The sequence below is a fragment of the Chamaea fasciata genome, unplaced genomic scaffold (assembly GCF_029207755.1).
Source record: "Chamaea fasciata isolate MVZ Bird 193981 ecotype frontalis unplaced genomic scaffold, bChaFas1.0.hap1 SCAF_19, whole genome shotgun sequence".
Classification (NCBI taxonomy): domain Eukaryota; kingdom Metazoa; phylum Chordata; class Aves; order Passeriformes; family Sylviidae; genus Chamaea; species Chamaea fasciata.
Window position 1 is genome coordinate 10,185,114 of NW_027094104.1, and position 24,146 is coordinate 10,209,259.

The 24,146-nt window shown below is 53.4% G+C and overlaps 2 protein-coding genes across 2 annotated transcripts in view; one reads left to right on the forward strand and one right to left on the reverse strand.

The window, feature by feature from the left end:
• MAP2K4 (mitogen-activated protein kinase kinase 4) overlaps positions 1-10,861 on the forward strand; it is a 58,672-nt gene extending 47,811 nt beyond the window's left edge. Inside the window, exons 5-11 of the mRNA XM_066200479.1 lie at positions 2,154-2,273; positions 3,027-3,078; positions 3,482-3,609; positions 7,438-7,515; positions 8,456-8,604; positions 9,111-9,156; positions 9,912-10,861. Coding sequence (XP_066056576.1) covers positions 2,154-2,273; positions 3,027-3,078; positions 3,482-3,609; positions 7,438-7,515; positions 8,456-8,604; positions 9,111-9,156; positions 9,912-10,025 — 687 coding nt within the window. The 3' untranslated portion in view covers positions 10,026-10,861. The remainder of the gene's footprint in view (positions 1-2,153; positions 2,274-3,026; positions 3,079-3,481; positions 3,610-7,437; positions 7,516-8,455; positions 8,605-9,110; positions 9,157-9,911) is intronic.
• Positions 10,862-17,003: 6,142 nt separating this feature from the next.
• The window catches only part of MYOCD (myocardin), a 199,880-nt gene continuing 192,737 nt past the window's right edge, over positions 17,004-24,146 (reverse strand). The window contains 6 exon segments of the mRNA XM_066200701.1: positions 17,004-17,193; positions 17,195-17,619; positions 18,255-18,312; positions 19,227-19,340; positions 21,803-22,744; positions 23,802-23,955. Of these exon segments, the coding sequence (XP_066056798.1) occupies positions 17,065-17,193; positions 17,195-17,619; positions 18,255-18,312; positions 19,227-19,340; positions 21,803-22,744; positions 23,802-23,955 (1,822 nt within the window). The 3' untranslated portion in view covers positions 17,004-17,064.

The following is a 24,146-nucleotide window of genomic DNA, read 5'->3' on the forward strand; positions in this document are numbered from 1 at the left end:
CAGCACTGATCACAGCACTCCAGGTGCGGCCTCACCATTGCTGGATGGAGGGGAAGGATCACCTCGCTCCACCTGCTGGTGATGCTTTGCCTCATGCTGGGATCCTTCAGCAAAGATGCATTGTTGGCTCATGTTCAGCCTAATGTCCACCTGGACCCACAGGTCCTTTCCTGGTGAGCTGAGCGGCATCTTTGTGATCTTCTCCCCTGTCAATGGGAATTCTCTGCATTGAGAAGCTGATGTGTCTCCATTGATTTGTGCCTGTCCTCGACAGGGATATTTTGGATTTAATGCACAGGGTGTTCCTGGACATTTTTTTTGGAATGTCTACAAGATGTGCATTAGCATCTGGTAATCTAATACCCAGTAAAGACTAAAATACATTCTTTGGAAGAATACCTCTAACAAGAAAGAAAATTAAAGCTCTTGTCATTTTATCATCGGAAATCAACCTGACCTAAGAGGCAGAATTTGAAGGGAAACTTCCATTAGGGTGGTTCTGTCCTCACGGTTCACAGTGGTGTAGGACTTGCCCATGTACATCAGCAGTTCTTGGTATTTGGTCAGGAAGACAGCTGAGTCCTCATTGCCCAGCCAGAAAAAATTCCTTTTTCTTCCCATTAAAATTGACCAGTTTGCCCACAAGTCCCAGGAGGAGTAAGCCTGTAGAGTTTTGGATCTTGCCACCAGCCTTAAGGATGCTGCATAGTAGTAGGAAAGGCCTGTCATCGTTTTCCATTGATGTTGCTGACATGAATTCATGTAGGCCAGGCAGGTTTTTATATTACCAGATCAATAAATGCCCCCATTCAAGAGTTCTGTATGGCATCTACTTCAGGAGACAAGTAAACCAGGTCTTCCCTTGAGTGCTTTTGATCATAAAAGGGGTTTTTTTATGCTTAAAAATCTCCATTGGATAGAAATTTATTGTACTTATTTGGGGTTTCAGTACCATACCCATCCCAGCCTGTGATGCAGAGTACACGTGAAGCATTTATGATGATAATGGCTCTGCCCAAGTGTTGTTCACTTGGTTTGTTTTTCTCTCCAAACACCAGCTGTTGTAACCTGGGCAATGGAAGCCGCTCACAATACTGGTGCAGTTGGACATAAATACAAGGCTGCAGGTGGTCAGTGGTATTCAGGCTCTCTAGAACCAGTCCAGTCCCCCACAGTCTCAGTACAACAGCCCAGGAATATAGCCCTGTCCCAATTTTTTTATAAATCTGATCAAAACAGAAGCAGTTTTTGAATGATGCTGTGGCCAGTAGAACCACTCCATGAGAGAGAGGCTGCTCTCACTACAGACAGCTCTTAAAGCTTTGGTGGCCTTCCAGTCTCACTTGATTTACGCACATCACTGGCTCTGGAGCCACGTTGCTTGCCCTGAGCTACTCTCCATCGTATGGAAGTGCTTCATCTGCACTTTGCCTTTATTGCTAGCATGAAAAAAAAACAACAAATTCTGCATTGCCCAATTTCATTTCTGTAGTTTAAATCTGAACAGTTCCTTAGCCAACTTCCTTCCCAGCCGACCTGCAGTCTGTTGCAGCCCAGGCTCACGTTTTTCCAGGTCTCCTGAAGCTGGTCATGCCCTCATCCTGCTGTGCTGCTCTGGCCTCTTGTGATGTCCCTGCTTTTCTACCTGTCACAGCACTTATTCTGTCTTCTGCTTTTTTTGGGTGAAATGAGAGCTTTCTGGGATGTGGATGACATCAGCTCCTGCTCTGCCTTGAGCTGATGTGAAAGGCCTGATGCCAAATGAGCAGCGTAAGCTGGAGCTGCTGGTGGCTGTATACCAAAGTCTTCTTCCCCAGGCAGACAGCCCTTCCTAGGAAAGCAGCTCCCCTCTTCTGGGTGTTGCACTGTGCCTGCAGCCTTCTGGAGAGCAAAACAGTGTGTGAGGCTTGGATTCTTCTGAGTTCTAGCATCTAAACTGTAATGTCAGGTGTGAGCTGGGCAGGTAAATGCCTCTGCTGTGAAAGGGAGCAAGTCTTTCATTGCTAAAACTAATCAAGCTGAATTCCATCCTTTCTATCAAATGCATGTTGCTGTTAATGTATTTCACAGGATTCAACAGATCTCTGTATGCTCTCTGGATTTGTATTTCTTATTTTTATCTCAACAGTAACACACATTCTTTCTCTTTCCAGGGTGACTGTTGGATCTGTATGGAGCTCATGTCTACCTCGTTTGATAAGTTTTACAAATATGTATATAGTGTATTAGATGATGTTATTCCAGAAGAAATCTTAGGCAAAATCACTTTAGCTGTGAGTATTTTGTTAAACCTTTTTGTTGAAGATAATTGAAAAGTTCAGATCCTTGTTCAGATCACACTCCATGTGAAAAGCTCTTTGGTTTCTGGAGCGGAATTGCTGCTGCTGTTTGCACCACACTGGGCATGGTTCTTCAGGGTGCTCATGACTTCTCTGCAGTATGTTTCATGGTGTAAAAGGAGGTCCTGGGGTCAGTAATCAGCTCATGAACAGACTCCAGGACCAGCTTCCTGCTCAGTCTGCTTGAATGTGAGCATCAGCAGCACAGGCAGCAGCCCAGACCAGAGGAGCTTCTGACAGTCTTGTGCAAAGGCTCCCAAAAGCACTGGAGAACCTGGCTGATGTTTTCTTGATATAACCTGGAAGTTCTGACCTAATGAAAAGTCAGGTCATCGAAACAGTTGTGACCTGCTGAAAAAAACACAGTGTAGGGCTTGAAATAAGTTATTGCTCAGGATAATTAACACCAGAGATTGTTCTGGCTCCACCCCTTGCTCCCCTCTCCCAGAGTGGGATCTTTGCAGGTCACAGGGGATGTGTGTTCACTTCAGCCCATACCCTCTCTTACATCACCTTCTGTTTGCAGAAAAGGTTCAGAGAAAAATGCTTTTATTATGTGGTGTATTATGGCATTGATATCTCCAGGTTATTAAATGCTTTTTACCCCTGTTCTTGGAGTTCCAAACATTTAATAATCACAGGACTCGTATGACATCTGCTTATTTTTCATCTATTTTTCTTTCCTAGACTGTGAAAGCACTAAACCACTTAAAAGAAAACTTGAAAATCATTCACAGAGGTGAGTTCTTCGTGTCTTTTTTTAAGTTCATGTCTCTTCTTCTTGTCTGGTAAAATAATTGCAAGAATTGTTAGTGACCTTTGGGTCACTCCAAGTGGAAGCACAGCACCCGTACCTCCATGAGTCTGAGTGCAGGTTTTGAAAAAGTGCCTGTTCCGTTGCCCCTTCAGCCTGTGCTTTTTCCATGCAAGTGTGATTTCAGGGTGGTTGGGCATCTGCCTCTGCCTTTGGGCACGTGGCATCTCCGGGGCTGGCTCCATCCCCTCGTGCTCCCCGGCAGGATCCAGCGCCAAGGGTGACGGCGACGGCGCGGCACTGCCGGCCTCGATCCTCTGCAGCTGCTCCGCTTGAAATCGAAACCTCCAGCCGTGACTTACTGGTTTGAATTTCTTTCCCCCTGCAGACATCAAACCTTCCAATATTCTTCTGGACAGAAATGGAAATATTAAACTCTGTGACTTTGGCATTAGCGGACAGCTCGTGGACTCCATTGCCAAAACGCGGGATGCAGGGTGCCGGCCGTACATGGCGGTGAGTGGGATGAGCCCTGGCCTCTGTGGGATCTCACCCTCCCTGGTCCCAGCCTGTTTCCTGGGGGATGAACACCCCTTCCCTGAATGAAACTGAGCTCTGAATTGAGCACTGCTGTGGTTATCCAGGCTGTGGCAAAGTGGCCAGATTCCTGGGTTTTTGCTGGGTTCCTCTGCTGCTGCCAGGGCTGTGGTGCTGGCGTGGAGAGGAGCTCTGTGCCTTCCAGCAGCTCCAAAACACCATTTCCCAGAGGAGCAGGGCTGTCAGAGTGTGGGTTTGTCTTGGTCTGCAAGAAATCCATTTGCTCTGGTAAGATTATGTCACAGGAGTTATTGCAGAGCAGAATTACAGTGATTTTTGCAAACCACTTTAATTCCAAAGTGTGCCAGAACTTCATTCCAGGAGAATGTGATTCTGGAGAGCAGCAGTGGCAGAGCAGCTGTGTGGAAATTGCTGGGGCTGAGTCGTGGCTCCTGGGAGTCTGTCCTGCTTGTTTGCTGCCCTCCCCCTCCCAGAGAGAAAAGCTGTAGTGGTGATTTTGGAAGCTGTCTGAGTGTTTTAAACACTTTATTGCTTCAAGGTGCTTTGTAAATGCATCTCTGTTCTCACATGAGCCAAGGGTACCCTGTGCAGGGAGCTGTCTGCCTGCTGCTGTTCATATAACTTCAATTTTAGTGCCTGTCTTTAATTTTTGTTACATATTTATGGCTCCGTATGCTGAAAAATACTGTTTTCTGAACTTTTTTATCTACCACCAAGTAGAAAAAAGGAAGGTCTCTCTCTTTTACATTTTGGTTCCCATTTGGCCCAGGCCATGGCTCTCAGATGGCTTTTCTCTGACAGTGGTATCCAAGGCAAAACCTGTCTTTGAGCCATGGGTAGGTGATTACCTCTGCTCAGGCTGTTGGTGTGGTTGTGCCATGACAGTTCCTGAGATGTCTGTAAGTAGCTGCAGTGCTCCCTTGCCCCTGGGGTGTGGGTGGGTTAGTGCTTCCACAGCCCTTTGGTTTTCCTTTTTCCTGTCTGTCTGTCCGTGTGCACTCTGTGATTCGTGGACTTTTAAGTGAGCAGAAGTGTTGCAGTTCATTTTGTGTTTTTCAGAGCCTTGGCAGGGCACAGGGTCTGTGGGGCAGCCAGCAACTGGCAAGTGATGTGGGAGATGATTGGCATCTTCCCTGCAGCCTCAGTGACTCCTTCCCAAGTACATGAGCATTTCCATGTACCAGGGAGCCTGGGAATGGGGAGATGTCCCCATTGTGCAGGCACATCATCTGTCAGCTGTTTCTCCAAGCCAGCCGAGGCTGTTGTCTGAAGGGACGCTGTGATCGAACTGGGATAGTACCTGGGAAGGAGTCAGGCTGCCACATTCCTCTCAAAAGGCAAATAGTATTTTTTTTTAGTTTAAAATAGGCCAGGAATAGTAGCTTTGTTCAGCCAGGGAGGCTCTGCTTAGGGCTGCTGGATGCTTCTCCCTCATGACAGTGTCTTGTTTTGCAAGGCCACCAACCCCATGGCACTTGCCCCCTGAGGAACCTGATCCCCATGTAGCTGTTGGTAACAGTGGCACTGGATGTCAGCCAGGCTGGCTGTGAGTGCTCTGAGGAGGCAGCAGGAGCCATGTCCAGCTGCCAAGCAAGTGCTGTGTGCTTGAACCAAAATTGTTGGAGCTGTCACAGCGAGCGGCGCCTCAGCCTTGGAGCTGCGGTGCTCAGAGGTTGTTTTGCTTTTGGCTTTCAGTCCCCTGCAATTGTTCCAGTAAGCAAAGGCCTGTAAGTGTTGGTACCTTGTGTTCTCTGAAGGAGAGAAAGGCAGGACTGAGTTCCCAGGCAGCTGCAGTCTCCTGGAGCAGCCTGGGCTGTTCTGAGCCCTCCTCGCCCGTGTCCTGTGCTGGTGCCAGCGCTGGGGTTTGCTCCAGGTGAGCTTCCACAGCCTTCACCCAGCAGTGGGTGCTCCTGGCCAGCCCTGCATCTCCCAGTGCTGCTCCCTGTGGTCCCTGCCTTGCCTCTGCCTGTGTGGATGCTGCTGGGAGTGGACTCTGTGTGCCACGCTGGAGCTGGTGGCCTTTGTGACATTTCTGTTTTCTGAATGCCCCAGTGAACCCAGTGCCTGTGTCAGAGAGGAAGGGTGAGGCTGGAAGTGCTTGGTTTAGGGAGGGGCAGATCCAGTCAGTGTGAGGATGGATGTCCTGCCCTGCCCTGCTTCTTTTAGACCTCCAGGAGTCACCTCCATCCTTGGTCACTCAAGTCCTTTTCCAAGGTCAGCTTGGAGCCTCTGGCTGCAAACTGTGGCTTCTCACTTTTCCCTGGTGAAGGTGGACAGTGGCTGCTGGCACTGCTGTCAGGGCCAGCTGCATGTCTTGTGTCCAGGTGGTTCAGGCAGAGATCAGGCTGTGCATGGCTGTGTTTGTATAGCTGGGGTTTGGAAGAGAGGGAGATCTGTGCTCATTTTTTAGTCAAGATGCTGGTGCTCAGGTGGACACTGAACAGGAGAAGCCCCATGGCAGCCTGGACCCTTCTCTGATGCATCCACGCCCTGTCCCTTCATCCCATCAGCACATCCAGAGATGGGTCTCCACCTCAGCCATTTCCTTTCCTGCTTGCCCTTGGCATCAGAAGGACACCTGGCCTGAGCCAGCCTTTGTCTGCAGCCCTTGCTCCAGGTCCTCAGAGTGTGACATGGTGACTCTTCCTTCCTTGGTGTTAATTGCTCCCATGTGATCTACATGGAAAATTCTCAGCATTCTTCCTGCTCTGTATTTAGATGGGATTTATTTTGGTCCATCCTGCTTTCCCTTTAACTGTGCCGCCGTGGTCTAGGGGCAGATCCCCGTGTCTCTGTTGGGTCACAGGAGCAGGGTGCCCCTCATGGGCACCGGCCAGGCCAGCATCCCCATCATTGGATGTGTTCAGGGCTGGGCCACCTGCTGCTGCACTTCTCAGCTGCATCTGCCATGAAGTTGTATTAAAGTGTAGCTTACAAAGCAACCAGGCCTTTCAGAGTGTTTCCTGTACCCCATAATTTAGAATTTATTGCTATGCAGGTATCTTTACTATTGTTGTAGTCAAAACTGAATGAGAGCCTGTTTCTTTTGACATGTTAATTGTTATATTTTTAACTAAAGAAGGCAGGCTGAGGTTTCTCATAAAGATGACATGCAAGGCATAAAGATGATTTTTGCTGGCTCAGCTCTCTGGGTAACTTTCTCTTAGGTGTGAATCACCCATGTCTGACTCAATATTGCTTTCTATGAAAGACATTTTGGATCTCTTAAAGCCTTGTAACATCATAGTTGCCTTTCAAGGGATTACTGAAACCTTGTTTAGAGAGCTTTCCTTAAAGCACATTGTTTTTAATAATTTCTTAGTAGCTGGCTGGTGAGAACAGTCCTGGTAGATGCTGCTAAGCCTCAGTCCCCAGAGTGGTGGGTGAGATGTTGATTCCAGTTCTTAAGATCCCTTGGGCACAACTTGGCTGTGAAAACAGAGGAAAGTGAGACTTTGTGTTAAAGAGATCCCAAAGTTGAACAAAACAAAATAAATAAGACAGTCATAATTATTCAAGGTGTTTGTGCAAAAGGAAAAAAAACCCCAAAGAGTTGGACTGTGATAAGTTGCCATTTCTGATCACCTTTTACACTACACCTCCGTAAAATCAATGTTTTAAGTGATTCCTTGAGATCTTTTTCTCTGCTGGGCTTGGATGGCTGCCCTGGCCACAGGTTTACCTCTGGAGCTGTGCCAGGCTCAGGGTTTTTTTCTAGGTTTGCAGATGCTTCTTGCTGCTCCCTGGCATGGCACAGAGCTTTGACTGGTCCTTGTTCCATTTCAGCCGGAAAGGATAGATCCCAGCGCGTCCAGGCAAGGCTACGACGTGCGCTCGGATGTCTGGAGCTTGGGGATCACATTGGTAAGTGGGGGGCTCTGCAGCCTGGTGCTCTGTGCTCTGTGCTCTGTGAGGTGGCACACGTGGGCAGCACAGCCCAGCTCCTTGCTGTGTTGTGGTGGATCCTGGCTCAGGAACAACCTGGATATTTTCCACGTGAATGGCTCTCCGGAGCCCCTGCAGCTGTGTTTTGCAGAGAGCAAGATGTGAGCGGGGAGGAGGTGTTGGATTGTGAATGAGTTTTGTGTTCAGAGCCTGAGATGAGGGTGCTGAGTGTGGTGGTGCAGAGCAGAGCACCCAGCCTGTGTGAACAAGCCTCTGACAGCCCTGGCAGCTGCTGTGCTTTGGCTGCACAGACTTTGGTTAATCCTGGATTCTGGGATTCTGATTCTTCACTGCCTTAGCCACACAGCACTGCTAGCTGCACACATTGGCACAGTGAGAAGCTCTTTCTTTCTCCAGGTTGTGAAGCAGAAGAGAAAGCAGATGCAATTAAGTATGAACCAGTAGCTGTTGTTTTCACCACTGATGTTTTAAAAAAACTCATTTTCATTATCCTGAGAGGAGCAGGGAGTTGGATTCAAGGATTCTTATGGGTCCTCTCCAGCTTGAGATGTCATGTGATTGTGTTTTTCTCATTATCTATTTTCTCTAGTGGTTGTTAGGGTGCTTGGGAAGGGACTGGAAGATTTTACTCTCCTACACTGGTTTGTTTTATAGTCAGTGGAGGAGCAGACATGGCCTGGTCGGGGTAAATCTGGCCATGCCCCTCACACAGGCAGTTGAATTTACTGCTGGTAAGGTTTTACAACCTTCCCTCTGTTCAGAATCATACAGGGAATAGGATGAAGAATCTCATCTCAGTCTTCCTTCTGGGGGGGTTCAAGGTTGCTGCAGACATTTTTTCCCCTGACTGAACTTCCCTGATGAAAACATGCCTGGTTCTGTTGCTGTCTCCCTGCAGTACGAGCTGGCCACGGGCCGATTCCCCTACCCCAAGTGGAACAGTGTGTTTGACCAGTTGACACAAGTAGTGAAAGGAGACCCACCACAGCTGAGTAACTCAGAGGAAAGGGAGTTTTCCCCAAGTTTCATCAACTTCGTCAACTTGTGGTGAGTGTGTGCTGCTGAAAGCACTTGGGGTTGGCTCGTTTTGCTGGCTGATATTTGGCAAAGGTCGTGTGTCCAGCACTTCCTGCCTTCTGTTCACATTCCTGCACCAGCATCAGGGCGAGGACCTCTCACATCTTAGTGGTTTGGAGGTGATGGGGGTTTTGTGTGGGTTGGGACTGAAGGGCAGACCTGGGAAACTGCTCTTCAGGAAAGGAATTAGGAGAAAGCCTCTGAGAGGCTGTGCTAGAGAGAGGAGACATGGTAAAGAGGGAAGTTTCCACAGCAGGAAGTTTGTGTCAGGCACAGCCCCAGCCCCTGCACAGCTGGGATGGCTGCAAGGGAGGGAGGGAAGTTACTCCTGTGCTCACTCACTGTGCAAGGATGGGTTTTCCAGAAAACCAAAGGAAGTGAGTCCCACTGCGACAGCATTGTGTCCTGTCAGAGTTTGTATTTGATGCCTGTAACATTTTCCCACATTCTCCTAATTATCTTTATGCTTTCTTTAGCCTTACGAAGGACGAGTCCAAAAGGCCAAAGTACAAAGAGCTTCTGGTGAGTTCTCAGTGCTGCATCTTCCAGTGCCTCCAACACACAGGTCACACGGGGCTGGGCTCAGGCAGAAGGGAGATCTGAAGGAGCAGAGCCCTGGCAGCAGGGCCTGCCTGTGGTGAGGGTGCTAAAGAAGAGAGGGCAGCAATGCTTTTGGCTTGGATCAGTCACATGTGGCAACTGTGCACCTTCAAGGAGCTCTGGGCACCTGGAATGCACCTCTTAAGAGGCCGTGGTTCCATGATCAGTCCTGGGGTTTCACATCACCTGATGTCCTGGCCCAGAACCTCCCTGATGTTATGTCCCAGCTGCTCTGATCTGGGTCTGGCCAGTGCTGCCTGCTGGGGGAAGAGCAGAGGGTCAGGTTCAGGAGAGCAGAGTTTGGGTTTGACCTCTGCAAAGCCACTCCCTGTCACTCCTGTCACCCTCCCCACTGTGACAGTGCTGATGTTGAAACCTCTCCTGAAAGTATTTCAGTAAATGTCAGTGCTACAGAGGAGCTGCTGAGCCTGCACCCTCACTCCCTCCTGCCTGTCATCTCCTGACACTCTGGACTCCTGTTCTGCCTCAGTAACCTCCCACCTTAGCCATGGATTCCCAGCGTGGAAAAGCCATGGACCAGGCTGTGTCCTGGTGTCCTACAGCCACCCCAAAGCGTGCTCTTGCACCAGGCAAATTCACCTGCTCAGTTTTTATCTGAGGGGCACGTGCCAGGAGGGTGACCAGAATAACTTCGTTGTTTTTTTATCTGCTTCCAGAAACATCCCTTCATCCTGATGTATGAGGAACGCACAGTGGATGTTGCATGCTATGTTTGTAAAATCCTGGATCAAATGCCAGCAACTCCCAGCTCTCCAATGTACGTGGATTGATACTGCTGCTACATCAAACTCTAGAAAAAGGGCTGAGAGAAAACAAGCTGTAAAGAATTTTCATCACATATTGCAGTGTTTTTAATGCTCGCCCAGACACCATGTGCAATAATATTGGTGTTATTTCCATCCTGTCTGTATACTGTTGTCACATATAAAGTGCATCCCTGTAATACCTGATCACACAGTGTTAGTGTTGGTCACAGAGAGACCTCATCTTGCTCTTTTGTGGACATATTCATGAAATGTGGAAATAAGTACATTTATTTGTTGACTGTGATTGGATAGCACCTAAAATTCATTTCTAGACTCAAAACTTGGAGACTCCTCAGCAGCTACTGGAACGATCTTTCTCTCAAACTCTTCCAATTGTTGTTTCAAGTAATAATAAAAAGCAAACAAACAAAAGTTAGGCGTTGTCTGTCTGAACATTAAGAGACTTTGCCTGGAGGGAGAAGAACTTGCTTAACCAACGAGATGCTTTGCCTTCTGGAGCTGGAGAGGCAAAGGAGAATTTTATTCTTCACAAAGTGCAATAGATTTACTGCTATGAAATTCTGTTGCTTTACAGTCGCAGTGTACTTTCTGGGGACAGTGTGCTAAGCTGAACTTCCTGTTAAAGAGAGATCATGTTAAATATAGTGAATATGTCTTTACCAAAAATATGTTGCGTTGAAAGAGGCTAACATTAAACTATTGAGATGGGACATAATGTATTCTTCCTCCTTTTACCAAGCCAGCCACTCTTCACTCTTAACTAGGTGTCCTGTAAATTGTTACCTGGTAAGATAAGACCTTTGACCTGAAGAATTATTAAACTACTTGATTGAATTTAACCTGCTTGTTGACCTGGTTTATAGTGCACAGTGCTCACCACCCACTGGCTTTGCTTTGCCTTCACCCGCTGCCATCCACAGAGGCTGCAGCTGCTTGAATGGGCCACCAGCTGATGCCTGTGAGTCCTGGCCAGTGTTTCTCATGTTCCTGCTGTCCCCAGCCCTGCTGCTTGTGCCTGTGGCCCGGCCCAGCCCTCCCAGCCCCATGTCCCTGAGCTCCTGAGTCCCAGTCCAAACCTGAGCTCATCTTTCTGGCCACTGCAGGCAGGATGGAGGGGTGGCCCTGGCTGCCACACCCTCTGAGCTTACTGGAGACAATTCACCACCACCTGCAGCCTGAACCTCCTCTGTGACCTCCACAGCTCCTGGTGCTGCACCCAGAGCAAACCTCTGTGAGACTGTTGGGTGCAGAAGGAGATGAGGTGGAGATGAAGGAGCATCTAACTCCTCTCAGCTGGCCCAGCAAGGCCAGGCGAAGCTGTCGTCTTCTGGTCCATTCCGAAGTGAAACAGCACGTCAGGCTTTTCTCTTTGTTTAACTGACATTTTTCAAAGATTAATTTTTCCCAAAAACTTTGTTTCCCCCAAATATTGCAGTTTTCAGGTGTTTAGCAGCACACCAGGGATAAAACGGAGGCTGCAGGGTCTCTGCTTTCCATTTTGAGCTGATGTAGGTGCCTGGTAGGACTTCATCATTGTTCGAGCAACCTCCCATCAGAGCCCCGTGGGAATGAAAACACCGTGGTGCTGGCAGGACCCCAAGGAAGGGCTCCCCACCTGTGCAGACCAACCCGAAGCAGAGCACTGAAGACAACCAGCACCTCCCAGCTGGGAAGGAGAGCCGAGGCCGTGCCCTGGCACACAGCTGCTGTCTGTTGGCCGTGGAGGTGACATGGTCTGGTGCTCCTGCTGGCACCGAGCCCGTGGGATCCCTTGGTCCTGCCCTTCCTCAGTTGTGTTCCTCTTGGGCTGCTCCTCAGGCAAGGCAGTCGCCAAAGTCTTCCCAAAACAGACAAGGCAGAGGTTTCTGCAGTAACTGCTCCTTCCCGGCGTCTCTGGTGCATCCTGCACAAAGACCAGTCAGACCCACGCGTGTCTAAAGCAGTCATGTGTCCCCACACCCCCCTGAGCCTTTCTCTGGCAAATCCCCGTGGAGCTGTGATTCTCTCTCCAGCCGTCAGCCCCTGGAATGGGATTGCAGGTGCTCTGGGGCTCCAGGGGTGCTGGCTGTGGGGGCTGAAGAGACCCAGACCCAGGAAGGGCAGCCACAGGTGGGGCTTTGCCCCTCCCTTGAGGTGTGAAAGTCTGACTCCCTTCTCCCGGTGTCAGGGAATCCAAAAGCCTTTCAGAGGGCCAGCACTGAGGTGGAACTTCCCAAAACACACGGGACTGCCTTGGAATGGCTGGCTCTGGGCTCTGGTGCCGTCCCATCTCCAGCCCAAGACCAGTTTGCTGGGAATGGAAATGCAAAGCTTTGAGCTGCCAGTGGCAGGAGTGAGGTGCTGCTGCCTGGGTGGCTGTACAGGACAGGTTTAGCCTATTCAACATAGATTATTTTAAATTATTAAGGGTGCACCATTTATTGCAATGTATCTATTAAAAAAAAAAAAAGGAAAAAAAAGGTGTATAGTGTTCAGAAGCTGTGAAAATAGTGTAAGAACTGTACATTGTGAATTCTGGTTATTATTATTTTTTTCTTGTACCATAGGAAAAAAAATGTGTAAAAATATCAAAAAGCTGATGTGCAGGGATGTTGCCTTATTGTCTGTAAAATGAAGCTCAGGAACGTAACTGCTTCAAAGAGCTTCCGAATATTTTATCCGGTATCCTGGTTTGACTTCCTCCTCTATTTAAGCTATTATACATGGATCAGAGTGTTTATGTAATAGTTCTATTCTTTTGCCTGCAGGTCGGTTGTAATAAAACTAAGATGCGACTGTGACCTTGTTATTTTCCTTTTGTAAGGTCAGACACGAACGGGAAGGTTCACTGTGGAATACCTGCCTTCCAGGCCTGTCCTCCAGGTGGAAGAAACCTTCAAGGGAGGAAAGAAAGCAACCTTCAAATCTGCTCGTGCCAAATGAAAGAGGTGTAGGGAGCTCTGGATGTGTTTTCTCTCTCTGGAAGACTGCTGGGGTGTGTTTGGGCACCTCTCAGGCGAGCACTGTTTGCAGCACAGGAAGGTTCTGGTGGACCAGGACCAAGTCTGTGCTTCGTGGCCCAGACTGGCACCTCACACCAGTTCCTCACGCCTTTGTGCCCCACTGGCATGGCCGAGGTCCTTCTTAGATCTTCAACAAGCATCACACAGCATCCAGAAAATCCCACTCTGCTCTGTTGTGGTTAGGATGTGTCTGGGGAGGTCCAAGACCAACTCTGAGGTCTGGATGAGCTCAAACCCACCCGTGCCTGGACCCGAGCAGGCGGAATGCAGATGTGCATCATCACCTGTTCTGTCAGGAGCACTTTGAGTGGCGTGGGCAGTATTTCCATTAATATTCTGGCATGGCTTCCCCTGGCCTTCATCCCAGCCCTGTCTCTCCTTTGGGGGCCAGGTGAGTATGAATGAAGGGCTCAGACCTGTTTTGCTGGGGGTTCCCCCTGTGCTGCCACTGCTGGGGCACCTCCAGGGCTGGGGACAGCTCTGGGCCCCTCAGGACAAGAGGACATTGAGGGGCTGGAGCATGTCCAGGGAAGGGAATGGAGCTGGGGAAGGAGCTGGAGCAGCTGAGGGAGCTGAGAAAGGGGCTCAGTCTGGAGAAATGGAGGCTCAGGGGGGACCTTGTGGCTCTGCACAACTCCCTGACAGGAGGGGACAGCCGGGGGGAATTTGGGATCTTATCCCAGGGGAACAGGGACAGGAGAAGAGGGAACGGCCTCAGGCTGGGCCAGGGGAGGGTCAGGTTGGACAGCAGCAGGAATTTCCCTGTGGAAAGGGTGCTCAGCCCTGGGAAATGTCCAGGTTTGGAGTGCCCATCCCTGGAGGTGTCCAGGGAATTCCTGGATGTGGCACTGAGTGCTCTGGGCTGGGGACAAGGTGGGGATCAGGGTGGACTCAATGGTCTGGGAGGGCTTTTCCAATCTCAGTGATTCCATGGTTCTGTTAGGCGCTGCTTTTTAAAACAACTCCATTTTCCCTTCGACTCCTGATACAAATCCCACGTGGCCATTGCTTTGAGCGTGGTAAGAGACCCAGGGAAAGATGGAGCGACTGCTCTGAGGAACAAGAAAAGGAAACAGCTCCTGCATTTTGCCTTCATGTTTACAGCTGTGCAAGTGCTTGGAGAACGAGATGAAGCACGAACTCCCTCTCCTGGAGACATACAGCACTTTCTGTTGGAAATAGAGCAGCGGGGAAGCGTGGGCTGCTCCGGGGAGAGCCACAAAGCCTTTGCCTTGGCATAAATCCCACGCCTCCCATCAGGAGAACGTGGTCAGCCCAAAGAGCAAACCCCTGCTCAGCTGAGCAGAGGAGCTGGGCGCAGGGATCTCACCCTGCAGGTGTAGCTGTGCCGGCAGCCCCAAAAGCACACACGGGCTTGACAAGACTGGAAGGGTTTGGTGTAGGAACGCAGCTACTCACACTGAGATTCGCTGGCTTGCAGGACACTTGCTGAGAAGGATCCAAGGTCCCCCAGGGAGCGGTCCCAGCCTGCTGTGCCTGTGGGCAGTGGGAGGTTTGGCTGCGGCAGAGCTCTGCCTGTATCCAGCACCCTGTGGCCCCCAGCCCAGCGCTGACAAAATCCCAAGGGGCTCGGGCAGGGGGTCAGCTCTGCCTTTCGAGGGGCACCCAAGGTCTGCAGGAAAACAAAGCAAAGGCAGAGCCAACAGAAGAAAAAGACAGGAGACTCTGGTGGGTGTGTTCAGGAATCTTCCAGGAGAAACTGCTGCGGTGGATGAAATTCATCTGGCCTTGAAGGACTGCAGCTGTCCCAGGGCACGGAGCTGGTACCAGGGATAGCTGTGGCTGTCCCCGTGGTGAAGTCAAACAGCAAACCATGAGCAGACAGAGTGGCAAGACAAGGGTTTTAATAATGAAGGTGTTGCTGGTAACATAGGTAAGGAAATGTGCTTGCTTACAGATTTGAAGCTGACAGCATTCCTTTAAATAAGGAAATACATTTGCTGCGAGGAGAAAGTTACCTGGAAAGCTCTGTACAAGGCCGCAGTGGAGCAGCTAACACTACTCTGCTTCAAGTGCTCTGAATATTCTCCACGGACTGGCTTAAAAAAAAAAAAAAAAAACCAAAAAAAAAACCCACCAAAAAAACTCTCACTTAGAAAAAGAAATTCTTTAAAAAAAAAAAAAAAAAAAAGAAGAATGCAACCTGTGATTGTCTATCCTAGCAGTGCCCTGTGACATTTGTACAATAGAAAAGTGGTGCTTTAAATAGTGACTTGAAAGCTACTGCCACGTGCTTTATACAGCATGCAACAACGGCAGGGACTGGGGACACCGCCCGGGCTGCAGAGCTGCCTCCCACAGCTCCAGCATCCCTGGGGAAGAGCCACGGGAGCCACAGCCAGGCTGGACCTCCTCCCAGCAGCTTCATCTCCGTGTGCTGTCCTTCCAGTAACACAAATATTAAATACACTCAGTCTGTAAATAGTTTAACAATCTTTGTCAGCAACAATATTTACTTTGGCAAAAACCAGAGTTGCGATGAACAGACGTCGTGTCCATCGCACAGTCTGCAGCAAGTTCTTTGGTGGAAGCCAAGAAGTGAAGCAGAGGCTCCTTCTTGCTAGAGCCTGAGGAAGAATATTGCACAGAGACTCATAGGAGAAATGCTGGTGATTCCAAACGGGAGCATCACTGCGGGAGAGCTTCCTTCTCTGCGGGCTTTGGGAGAACGGGCTCCTCCAGGCTCGGTGATTCACAGCTGTTCTCCGGTCGCCTTGCTCGGGGCTGAGGGGGCAGTGACGCTGGATCAACTCGGGGAGGAGGGGAAGACGGCTGGGGATCGAGGAGGGAGGGGCAGAAGGATGGAGGGGAGGGTGGCAGAGGAGCAGGCACTCACACAAAGCCTCAGGCACACGGGGGCTCGCTCAGCTCTGCCCCACGAGCGGTCACTGAGTGTCCCTGCCCGGCTCCCCCTGCTCCCGGGTCATGCAAGGGGTGGAGATCACCCTGGCCTGGCTGTGCAGAGAACAGCCCCTCCAAAGCCTGGCTGGTCCTTTCATTCCACGTGCTCCTACCCTGGCCAAAATACATCACACACCTCTCTGTGCACACCGGGGACACGGCTGCTCCGCTGGGATGCCACATCCCCGCCATTCCTGCGCCTGCATCCTGAACATCTGCCTCCAATGTCCACGGCTCTCTGCTGCAAGGTCACAGGCTGCAGCCTGATTCAGCTCAGAGTGCAGCCAGGACAACTCCTGGGCTTCCAGCCCCGCGGGACGTGCCAAGGTGCCACCGTGAACACGGTGATCTCCATCTCTCATCCACCTGGAGCAGAGCTCTGCAGGGATGGGGCAATGCAGCTTTGGGCAGGAGGGAAGCAAGAGCCTGGCTGTCCAGAGAAGGGTGCTTGGCACCTGGCTGGGCACAGCCCCCTGCTCGTCACCCTGGCATGGGCACGGCCAAGGTGAGCCCAACAGGTCTGCCTGAAGGACTGGATGAGGAGAGGAGAGGAGAGGAGAGGAGAGGAGAGGAGAGGAGAGGAGAGGAGAGGAGAGGAGAGGAGAGGAGAGGAGAGGAGAGGAGAGGAGAGGAGAGGAGAGGAGAGGAGAGGAGAGGAGAGGAGAGGAGAGGAGAGGAGAGGAGAGGAGAGGAGAGGAGAGGAGAGGAGAGGAGGCAACAGTGGGTTTCCCTCTCCATGATTTCCTGTTGCCACCCAGGTGAGGTCACCTCACCACACAGTCTTGTCATGAGCTGCTCCAGTTCTCACGAGAGTGACTGCTAAAACTGTGTGTGTGGGGGAAAGATTAAAGAAAGAAAACGGAAGTTCTTGTCAACCAAAGGAAGTGTTGTTTCAGGCACTGGTGTCCCTCTGTGGGGTTGCGTCAATGGGGGAAAACCAAAGTACCGGAGCTGTGCTGTCAATTTTCAGTGACTGGAAATCCGAACAAGTTTATACGCTGGGAAAATGACTCCAGTTTCCCCTGGACGAGGCACGTTAGCCCCGCATGTTCTCTGGCACGACAGGAACACCGTGCTGCCTGCTGCAGGCTCACGGCATTCTGCCCCAGCACGTCCCTTCACCACTGCTGCAGGTGCAGGTCCATGCTGGTGTTCAGGTTGAGGTCGGCAACATCCAGGAAATCGATGTTGAAGATGCTGGGGCCCGCGGGGGTGAGCGAGCTGAAGCCGGAGGCCGAGCTGGGGGGGGGTGAGGTCCAGCCACTCCATCGTTTCCCACGGAGACTCAGTGAAACTCATTTGTAAACCGGAGCCCTCGGCAGGGGAAGGGGAGAGCTGCGTCTCCATGGGCGACAGGGGAGTCTGTAAAATCTCCTGGGAGTTGAGCAGTTCATCCGCGGCTTTCCCGGAGAACCCCTCCATCATCCCGTCGTAGTGGGGCTCCTCTCCCCCCATCTTCAGCAGGGCCATGTCGCCGACCCTGCCCAGGGGGCTGTGGGCATTGAGCAGCACCTCCAGGTGGGCGTCGCTGCCGCCCGGGCAGTGCTCGAAGGACACGGGCTCGAACGGGGCGGAGGCCTTGGGGACAGAGGCACCGGAGCTGCCCGTGGACACCATTATCTGAGGTACTTTCTGCAGGCAGGAGCGGTCCTCCTTGGCGTTGGCTGGAATTTCTGCAAACAAACGAGAGGGATTTGAGGTGCCCTGGCAGTGCCCACCACTGCTGGGCACAGAGGTGCCACCAGAGCCCTCCAGCTGACCCCTCGGGCATCCCCATGGAGAGCTGCTCCCCACTCAATCCCATCGGCGCTGCTTGCCCACCCTCCCTGCGGGAAGCCTCGCACATTCCTGCTTTGGGACCTCGATCCCCTGGGTTTGGACACGGCCCCGAGGGCACAGGCACTGGCAGCCGTCCCCAGGGGGCTGGGGAAGGGCACAGGCAGCCCTTTGCACAGGGGAGGGCACCAGGAGTGCTCTGTGTGGGAGATGGCACTGGCAGCCCTGGGGGTGGGGGGCACACTGGGGGCTCTGTGCGGGGAGGGGGCTGGCAGTGCTGTGCACAGCGCTCCCACCCTGCTGTCCCTTCTCTCTGCACTGGTGACAGCCGAGCCCAGACCACCCTATGGGGCTGGCACACGCAGGAGCAGGCTCTGGGAGGGCCAATATGATTTTGGGCTCAATCTCGGTGGCTGCTGGCACACGGAGGGGAAGGGGAAAGCTGAACTCGGCTCCGGCAGCTCTGCTGGGGTGCACAGAATGCACTGAGCCCCACAGAAGCCCCAGAGGGGAAGAGCGAAGCAGAGCGTACCTCCACTCTCAATCAGCACATCCAGGAGCTCGTCCATCTGCTGACTTCGTGTCATCTGCTGCAGCAAACGACAAAGAGGAGAGTAGAGGGCATTAGGAGGACAGTTCCTCCAGCCACAAGCCAGGCAGATGGTTCTAGACCCCAAAAAAGGTGGCTCTAGAGCCCACAAATGGCTTCCTCCCACACAGAAGGGAGGCCATACCAACACGGGTCTGGCAGCAGCGATCAGGGCACTGCAGGGATGTGGCACAATCACGGTGGATCCAGGGAGCAAAGCACCCTTCCCTGCTGCCAACCCTCTGCTCAGTGGCCACCACAGCCTGCCCTGTCCCTGGGCCCTCGGGACACGCCAACATTTTGGCCCCAGCACCTCACACTGGGATGTACCTGCCTGCCCCCCCTGCTCCCTGCACTGCCCAGGCTCCCTGTCTCCCTGACTGGAACCTGAAGATCTCCTGCCACACTGGCATAAACCCATTTTCACCCTGCCAACAGCATGACTGCACTTTCCTGAAGGCACCACCAGTCCCAGCACAGAGGCTGCCCCCAGCCTCTGATGGGAAGGAAGGAAAGTGTTCCTGGGCCATGGCCAGTCCTCCCTGCAGGAACAGCGCTCCAGGGTACGGCTCAGGGGGGGCAGACGGCACAGAGCAGGATGAGGTTTCCTGGTGACCTGGGGATGCTCAAACATCTGTCTCGCACAGCACTGAGCACCCTAAGAGAGCACACTGGCACCCCAGGGCACTTGGGGGGTGTCAGGGGTGCACAGGGGACACTATCCTGCCCAGCAGAGTGTCCAACTCCTTTGTGGCAGTAAGTCACCCTTCAGAAGAGCCCATTCCTCAAGGAAACAGGCCTGTCCTACCCAGAGACCCCAGAACGGGCTGGAACTCCTGCAGCTGAGTCCCACTGACTGCAAAAAGCCATCATGGGCAGCCCTGGCCCTGTAGAGAACAAAAACCATGCAGTTACCTGCTTCACTGCATCCTCATAGGGTGGAGGCTGCTTTACCTCTGACAGGGCTGGGCTTGACTTACAAAAACTTGGGGATGAAATAGAAAACTTTTGGCCTGACTGCGCAGCCATCTGCATGGGGAAATACAGGGAAATGGAGTCAATGCACGGCGGGAGGCCCGGCTCTCTCATCCCTGCTGAGCTCCCTATGGTGCCAGGGAAAAGGACAATTTTGTGGGGCAAAATGCCTGGCTTCGAGCAGGATAGAGGCAGGTAAAGCAGCTGCCTGCTCCTAGCTCTGAGACTCAGGGCCAGGCTGGCCTCTCGTCACGGCCAGAGCACAGAGAGAGTGTCACAGGACAGCCTGGTGCTCACTCAGCTGTGGACATGCAGGACAAAGGGAAGACAGGGATGCTGCTGGTGGTCAGCTGTGCTTGGCCACTTCCCCAGCCACCCCCAGGCCCTCCCCATCACCACCTGACTGGGGGCATCTCACACAGCTCAGGCCAGGGAAGGTCACTCAAAAGAGACAAATCTCTGCCTGTGCCAAACACCTGCATATCTCTGCCAACTCTTTGCCAGGCTCCCCTTCCAGGATGGATGGCATTTGAAGCACAGTGCCTGCCAGCTGCTGTCCCCATCACCTCCAGCCCCTTGTGTGTCCTGCCCCACTGCCTGGCCATGGCCTTGTCCCACAAAAACCAGCACCGGGGCATTGTCCCTCCAGGTGGGCTGGATCCAGGAGAGGATCCAGGGCAGCAGCGAGGTCACTCTGCCTGGCCATGCACATCCTGGCCACCTTTCTGTGGAGAGTAGCTGGAAGGAACAGTAGCAGTTCATGGGAAACAGCACTGCAGTGCTGGGCATAAAGGAAGAGTTCCTGCTGAAAAAGGACTTTTGCCCCTGGGAGTCTCTTGCAGGGAGCAGAGGAATGTCCAGGATGGGAGGTGCTGGAGTTGGGATGAGCTGCAGGACACAACGGGACCATCCCGTCTGTGCACCCCCTGCCCTTGGGCAGTGAGGGAGCAGCTGGAGATGCCCCTGTGGTGTCGCTGCTCCCTCTCCCTCCTGAGCCTCACTGAGCACTGCCCTGCTGCCCCTCCTGGATGTCACCTCACAGCACCGTGTCCTGCTGCCCCCACAGCAGTGCCCAGTTCACCTCCACAGCCCCAGTGCCAGGGTCATCCCCTGCATCCCCTGCTCTGGTCCCCACTGCCCAGCTCACCCAAACCAGGGCGCCCTCCTCACCCCTGCAGCAGCCCCACTGCCTGCCTCATCCCAACCCCACTGCCCCCCACGCCCACTCCAGTGCCAGCTCTGTCTCTGCCCCTCCTCACCCTGAACTGCTGCCCTTTCCCACCTCACTGGCAGTTTGCCAGCTATCCATGGCACCTACATCCTCTGGACACAGCCCTGAGCCCCACTTTGTGCCACTGTGCAGGGCTGCATCCCAATGTCTGCTCGGGGTGGGTTGGGAGAGGCTCTGCTCTGCCGTGGGCAGACTGCACACCCAGCCTGCCCCCGCTGTAGCCCTGTGTGCACACCCTGCACCCCTGTGCAGGGCACAGGCCACTGAAAGGAGCTGCTGCCGCCTGGGGAGCCCTGGGAGGGCACTGGATGAACTGGGGATGTGATCAGCAAACCCCTGTGTCTCCCTCCCCAAGTGCTCGTGCCTGCCCAGGGGCTGAGTGAGGAGTGGTGGCTGCTGAGGACAGCTCTCTGCCGGCCTGGTGGGGAGGCACAAGCTCTCTCTGACTGCAGACCTCAACTGCCAGCCCTGCTCCAGCTTCCTGAGAGAAAACCATCCCCGGGGCAACTGCTCTCCTCCAACTCAGTGGTGAAAATCCCTCGCACACAAAGGCTTGGCAAGATGCTGGGAAGCCCTGCAGCAGGGTCTCCCAGGGGTGTAGGAACCGTGCCAGGGCTCTCCCAGGAGCTGAGGGATCCACACTGGTGCCTCCCTGCTGAGCACAGAGCTGTGCCAGGGCTCCATGGGGCACGGGCAGATGTGCCAGGACTCCCCCAAGGGCAGAGCAAGCTGTGCCAGGACTCCCCCTGAGGGAAGAGGCAGCTGGGTTTGGGCTCTTTTAGGGTAGAAGCAGCTGTGCCAGTGCTCCCCCAGGGAAGAGGGAGCTTGCCAGGACTCCTCGAGGGGCAGAGAGGGCTGTGCCAGGGCTCCCCAGGGCAGAGGGAACTGTGCCAGGGCTCCCCAGGGCAGAGGATGCTCTGCCAGGACTCTCCCAGGACACAGGCAGCTTTGCCAGTGCTCACCTAGGGGTAGAGAGAGCTGTGCTGGCATCCCCTGGGGACGAGGGGAGCTGTGCCAGGGCTTCCTCAGGGCAGCAGGAGCCGCGCCAGGGCTCCATGGGGCAGGAGAGCTCTGCTGTGGCCCCTCCAGAACAACTGGCTGCGCTGGGAGGGCTCCCCAGAAGAAACCCTGCAAAGGACCCTGCAGCGCTATCAGCCTCCAACCCACTGTCCATCTGGGACACTCTCTGCCCTCGCAGGCAGCCCCACACGCTGCCAGCAGCCCCGGGCCGAGAGGAAAGGCTCCCCGGTGCGGGTGTGACCCGCGGGGTGCGGCGGGCACTCACCGGCGCCGTGCGGAGGCAGCTGCTGCCCGGCGGGGACCCGCTGCGGCCCTCGGGGGACACCGGCAGCAGGTAGTGGCTGTTGGGGGACGGTGGCAGGCTGATGTGCTGGGGGCTCTTGGCAGCCCCCAGGGGAGAGTGCTGGGGGGAGCACTGCGGGCTCAGGAATGTCGAGGAGGTGACGGTGCTCTGCCCTGCGGGCTCCAAGCAGTGGCTATTTACAATGTGGGGCACCTGCGGCGCCCCACAGTTACTCAGCTTGTCCGAGCTGCCGGCCTGGCCTTTCAGGGCCATTTGCTTGGATGCAAATGGACAGCTGGACACGGCGTTCTCTTGCTTGATGGGCACACCAAAGAAATGCTGAGCAGGCTGCTGCTTCTCCTCAAGGCCGTTGCTTCTCTTTCGCTTCTGGAGCTGCATCCGCAGCTCTTCCACCTGCCTCTGCTCCTGCTGCAGCTTCCACGTCAGTTCGTTGATGACCTTCTGCTTCTCCACCAGCATCTTGTCTTTCTCTGTGTCTATTCCTTCCAGCTCCAGCTGGATGCTGCCTCCATTCATGCTGCTCATGAGGCTTTCCTCAGCGCTGCCGTGGACGGGCGACGGCTGGAGGCCGAACTGTGGAGAGGACATGGGCCCGTCGTTGAAGGTGTCGGGCAAAGAGCCGCTCACAGAGAGGTCAGAGGAGGCGGGCGAGATGGGCGGGGTGGAGCTGGTGCTGCCAAAGTGGTAGAAGCCGTTTGATAACATGCTGGTGGAGGACTGGGACTGATAAGTGGACAGGGTGCTCGTCGGAGTGACAGGGAAGGTGACGGTGGTGATCTCGCTGAAGTTCGGCACGGCGCTGCTGCTGCACTCCTGGAAGGGCCGCAGCCGCTCCATCAGCGCCGTTTTGGTGCCCGACACGGGCAGGCCTCGTATTCGGAGCTGCTGCCTCAGCTCTGACACCTGCAAGGAGACACTCATCATCAGGCTCAGAGGCAGACAAGCCCTTTAGAAACCCAGTGCTTCAACAGGGAGTCTCAGGTCACAAGCTCTGACCTCCCAGGTGCTCCCTGTCTCACCTGCGGTCACCACAGTCAGCGTGCACAGGCCTGACCACTGTACATCCTGCGGAATCTCAACCTTTCCTAATAGGAAAACCTTCCTCCAAGAACTGTGACTCCTCTCCTTGAACAAGCAGTAGTCCTTGGGTCAGGGAAGCAGCTCAGGATTCCCTTCCTAGCAGTAGATTTCTCCATGAGCAGAGGACTTTAACACAGACCAGGAGCCTGCTGACGGCTCGGAGACTGTGACACCTTGGAGCCACATGCTCTGTGCTCAGGCACATGATTCAGTCACCTGAGCTAGGGCAAACTCACGCTGCTTCTACATCTGGGCTGCTCCCAGGTCTCTGCTCCCAGAAGGATTTGGCCTTCCCCATGACTGAGGGGCCATTAGCAAAGTAAAAAAATGAATAGCTGGTATGAGGGATTCTCCCCTATGCCCTTTCTTGCCTACATGAGAGGTGCTCAAACAGTGCATGTAGCAGGAAGTACCTGCTCGGGCAGAGCTGAGCTGGCCTGGCTGAGGAGCTGAGTCACTAAGGGGGGGGCCATGCTGCCCTACCGGCCTCTGGCTGGTCTGTCGGAGCATCCACGATGTCCACCATAAAACCACGAAGGGATGGAGCCAGGAGCTGCAGGAGCAGCAGCTCAGATCATCTTTCAGCCTGACCTGCAGCCAGCTCAGGCTACCCCTCTGATTTTCTGATACACAGGCTAGAGCAGTGCACCCCTCACCACCTACAGAGCAGCAAGGCCTCATGCCCAGAACCTCCCCAGTGACCAAGCCCTGCCCCTGGGTGCTGTGCTGTACTCCTGCGTGGCTCAGAGCACGGGAATTCAGGTGTGCTGATCTGCAGCACAGCCCCTCCCAGCCTGTGGCACTCCCCTGACACTCAGAGGCAGCACAGCACACTCAAGCTGTGACATTCTGCTCCTGCAGTGACAAAGTTTGCACTCACTTTGAGATCATCCAGGTTGGATGGCAGAGGGCCTGGCTTGATAGATGAGACACAAGTCTGGCCTGAAAAGGTGGTTTTCACTGGAGAAAGAGGGGTGTTGTTGCCAGAAGTTGATGAAGAATTTGAACTTTTGACCATTTGCTCATTAGATTGCCTGAAATAACAAAAGAGATTTGGGGTAACTTGTCTGCTCCTCCAGGGTCTTTGTGCCCAGCATCCATCCCATCCCTCTGCTCCCTCGGCTCTGCTGTCTCTTATATGAGACTTCAGGATGGCCAAGGAAAACCAGGCCGGGCTGTAGGAGATTGCTGCTGTCCCACCAGCAGGTCACAGGTGCCCCAGCCA